The following is a 4,274-nucleotide window of genomic DNA, read 5'->3' as shown; positions in this document are numbered from 1 at the left end:
AATTTGACTTGGAAGAAGATATCTATGACCGAATGAGCCGAGTTCAAGTAAATGAGGTTGATGATAACATGCAGTCCATCAAGTTCTCCATACCACCACTGCAAAAAAAAATATACATTAGCGAAGGATTTTTATAAGGAATTTTATATCCCTCGTAAATACCGGTGAATTTTATTTTTACGAAAAAATTTTATTAGGGAATTAATTAATTCGTAATCAACGAACATAATTTGCAAGGAATATAAAAATTCCTTGCTATTAGCGAAAGAATTTTGCGAAAGATTTATATTCCCTTACAAAATTATAAATTTGTATTTTAATTAATAAATAATATTTTTTAAATTATTTTTAAAAGGATTGAAAGTAAAAAAAAAATTAATTTTCTTAATAAATTTTAGATTTTATTCAATTAATAATAAAATAATCATTATAAAATTTATAAAATATAATATAAATTTTTATTAAAAAATACAAATATTTTTAAATAAAAAAATAAACATTTTTATATAACAAATGAAATACTAGGATAGTTCCTTCTAGGTCCAGGTCCAGGTCCAAATCCAGGTCCAGGTCCAGGTCCTATAGATGCAGGCAGGCAGGCGCGCACTCACCCACTCCTAAAAGGAGATTCAGGTTGGAGAAATTATGTTAATCCATTCACCACTAAAATCGACTCTCCCTCCATCCTCTCTATTCTTGAAGCCGAAGTCATCAGTTGCCGTTGGGGCACGGACGATGACGTTCCGCAGTGCTGTTGCCATGAACGCTGCCACCGAGAGCTTGGGTGGCGCCACCAATTCTTCTCCATCCACCGTTGACTATGAAGGTAGCTATTGGATAAACTAGCTTCCTGACTTCGTGTGTGTATGAATGCATTTTCGGAATACTGACCACTGCTTGGGGTTTTCCGATATTGTTACTTTGCACTGTAATCTGGATTTTGTATGAATGTGATTGCGGTCAGGGAAGTTCGAGGGAGGCTTGTTTCTCTACTTCTCTTTCCTTTATCCTGTCGCGCCGAAGCGTTTGAGTGACTTTGTGCTTGGCTTTGATCGGAAGATATAAATCATTTGTTGTTGTTGTTAAATGATCTTTAGCTATTCTCTCTTCTTCTGTTGTTGTTGTCTGTTTATTTTCTTAATGACGAGTAGCGGCTCTTTCTCATCTTTCTAGATCCTACATTCATCCGTCAGCTATGGGGAACCTCTTTAATTAAGATTCAGACTTCGTATTGAAATTTGTGATAAATTTATATGAGGTTATTATAATTCATGTGGCAGAGGTACTTTTATGACGTTCATCTGATGAAACTATCTTTCCGGCCTGTTGCCCCCTGGTTTTTCAACAAGCTGTATCGCCGAAACGGATTGGTTTTGGTGACTTTACGCTCACTCTTTGTTTCATCTAGTCGGGAGGAAGCTAGTTGGTGACTGTTGTCTCATAACTTTGCCATTACTCAACAAATCACTAGGTCCTTTCATGTTTGTACTGCACAATAGTACTTAATAGGATTCTCATCTTTGTTTGTCTGATTCAAGAAGAAGAGGATCTGCATCTAGTGTTCAGTTTGAATCTTAACTTTTCACATCAATCTTAAAGGTTAAATTTCTGATTCTCATCTGTTGTATCACACATCCTTGTAGAATTATCAGAGGGAAATGGATATAGACTTCCTCCACCAGAGATCAGAAATATTGTTGATGCTCCGCCCCTTCCAACACTATCATTTTCACCTGGTAGGGATAAAATACTCTTCCTCAAAAGGAGATGATTGCCTCCTCTGGAAGAATTGGAAAGGTCTGAGGAGAAGCTTGCTGGAATTCGCATTGATCCCAAATGTAATTCTTGGAGTTGAATGTGAGTAACAGAATAACTGTTGGACCTTTTCATGTTCCATGGACTTCTCTTTTCTGCAATAAAACTGTGACGGGCTTTAGGTATTTTTATCTATTTTTCCTACTTCTATTCTTTAGATGGACTAATTTGTAATATTTATTTGTCTTAATGTTGTTATAAACACAAACTATTTGTGCCAGGAATTCATGATTCTTCCTGTTGGAGCTTCTTCATTCAAAGAGGCCATGAAGATGGGTGTGGAAGTATATCATCATTTGAAGGCAATTTGTAGTCAAATATTTCCATCACTTTATGAGAAGGCTGATAGATTCTCGTCTTAGTGTAAAATCTAGTGCAAGATGACATCATGTTTGTAGTTCATTGGCTTTTATGAAAGTTATGAATGGTTATAGCTTAGGCTGCAACGTTTGTTCTGCTTGCATGATTGAAATGTGTGGATCATGTTGTTTTCAGTCTGTTATTAAGAAGAAATATGGGCAAGATGCTACAAATGTTGGTGATGAGGGTGGCTTTGCTACCAACATTCATGTAATGCAGTATTCATAGCTTTGTATCTCTATTTTTTTCTCAATGTAATATGCTGACATTTCTAATTATTATTATTCCAGGAAAACAAGGAAGGTCTTGAGCTGCTTAAGACAGCCATTGTGAAAGCTGGTTATACAGGAAAAGTAAGGTTTTATAGTGTCTGTTGTATGTGTATTGAATCACATTTATTAGAATGGTGCTGATGAAAGGATTCGTTTAGGTTGTTATTGGAATGGATGTTGCTGCATCTGAATTTTATTCATCAGACAAGACTTATGATTTGAACTTCAAGGAAGAGGCAAGTTCCTATGCTGTCTTGAATATCCTTAAATATAAGAGGGTTCAGTAAATGCTACATTTGTTCTTGAGTTCTCACCCGTTGCTTTGTCATTGCAGAGCAATGATGGGTCCCAAAAGATATCCGGCGATCAACTTAAGGATCTCTACAAGTCATTTGTTTCTGAGTACCCAATTGTGTCTATCAAAGATCCATTTGACCAGGATGACTGGGAGGCCTATGCAAAACTCACCAAAGAAATTGGTGCTGAAGTACAGATAGTGGGAGATGATCTCCTCGTCACTAACCCCAAGGTGATTGATTCTGATGATTGAAAACCTTACGATGCTTATTCATAGCCTTGTTTTGGGGTAAATGTTGGTTTTCTTGTTTCTCATTTTTTTTTTTAATGTGGGCAGAGAGTTGACAAGGCAATTAAGGAGAAGACTTGCAATGCACTTCTTCTTAAGGTATACATTGTTACCGTACATTACAATGTGCATATTCATTCAAGTTCAAATTTCTTTGGGGCCTCAATGAGACGATTCTTGCCCTTTTTGTTGGACTTTCAGGTTAACCAGATTGGTTCTGTGACTGGAAGTATTGAAGCTGTAAAAATGTCGATGCATGCTGGTTGGGGAGTGATGGCCAGCCACAGAAGGTATGAAATGTGGACTTAAACAGTAGTTTGGCAAATTTCGAAAACTATTTATTCCATGTCTTGACAATCAATAGAATATCTGGATACAGTGGAGAGACAGAGGACACCTTCATTGCGGATCTCTCTGTTGGACTGGCCACGGTAACTGTTCATTAGATTTTTATTGTACATATCGGTATCACACCTATAATTAACTATTACTATGTATAGCTGAAATCTAACAACATCGTTATTATCAGGGCCAAATCAAGACAGGGGCTCCTTGCAGATCAGAACATCTGGCAAAATACAACCAAGTAAGAGCATGTTCTGAATTTATTAGTGTCTGACATTACACAACAGACGGGCGACAAGAACCTTATGAGTGAAACTTGAATTTTCTTTGGATGCAGCTGTTGAGGATTGAAGAGGAATTGGGTTCCGAGGCAGTATATGCAGGAGCAAGCTTCCGTTCATCTGTTGAGCCTTATTAATTGCACTTTGCACTGCTCTAAACGCAACTTGAGAATTTATATCCAATTATTAGAAGAATCATCTTTGTTTTGTGGATTCCGAGCCTTTATTTCTCTTTAATAAGCGAGAGTTATGTTTTGACCTTAAACCTTACCACTCTGGTCTTAACTGCACTTTGTATTTTGACATTCTTATCTTTGCCATATATTTATACAGCCTCCGAACTTACTAGCCAGTGATGATTTTGATGCATTAGCTTTATTCTATGTTTCGTTATATTTGTTAGTTTGTAATTATTTTCGAAGTATAGTAATTTTAAATGAACTAGTGATGATAATTTGTAAAATGATTTGCGATGGATATTTGGGAAGGAATGAATTCCCTTGCAAACTTCCTCACAAATCTTGAATCAATTTGCGATGGATATTTGTGAAGGAATGAACTCCATCGCAAATTTTGAATCAATTTGTGAAGGAAAACTATATCTTCGCAAAATTC

The 4,274-nt window shown here is 36.3% G+C and overlaps 1 protein-coding gene across 6 annotated transcripts; it reads left to right on the top strand.

Annotated features, from left to right (window-relative positions):
* Positions 1-662: 662 nt before the first annotated feature.
* Positions 663-4,005, top strand: LOC127257765 (enolase 2-like). Of its 6 annotated transcripts, none has more exons than XM_051284227.1 (12): positions 663-826; positions 1,644-1,857; positions 2,037-2,117; positions 2,311-2,385; positions 2,466-2,528; positions 2,606-2,683; positions 2,782-2,976; positions 3,082-3,132; positions 3,235-3,323; positions 3,398-3,464; positions 3,563-3,619; positions 3,716-4,005. In XM_051284227.1, exons 3-12 carry the CDS (start codon positions 2,043-2,045, stop codon positions 3,794-3,796), a joined length of 831 nt encoding a protein of 276 aa, XP_051140184.1. In that variant the 5' UTR covers positions 663-826; positions 1,644-1,857; positions 2,037-2,042; the 3' UTR covers positions 3,797-4,005. The 6 variants fall into 6 exon arrangements, with proteins under 6 accessions (XP_051140184.1, XP_051140186.1, XP_051140183.1 ...); XM_051284229.1 differs by having other exon boundaries at positions 1,644-1,937; positions 3,413-3,464; XM_051284226.1 differs by having other exon boundaries at positions 1,644-1,937.
* The last annotated feature ends 269 nt before the right edge of the window (positions 4,006-4,274 follow it).

This window comes from Andrographis paniculata, unplaced genomic scaffold, assembly GCF_009805555.1.
Source record: "Andrographis paniculata isolate CXL003 unplaced genomic scaffold, ASM980555v1 Contig58END, whole genome shotgun sequence".
NCBI classification, from domain to species: Eukaryota; Viridiplantae; Streptophyta; class Magnoliopsida; order Lamiales; family Acanthaceae; genus Andrographis; species Andrographis paniculata.
The sequence above is the reverse complement of the archived record's forward strand: the minus strand, read 5'-3'. Positions and strand labels throughout refer to the sequence as shown.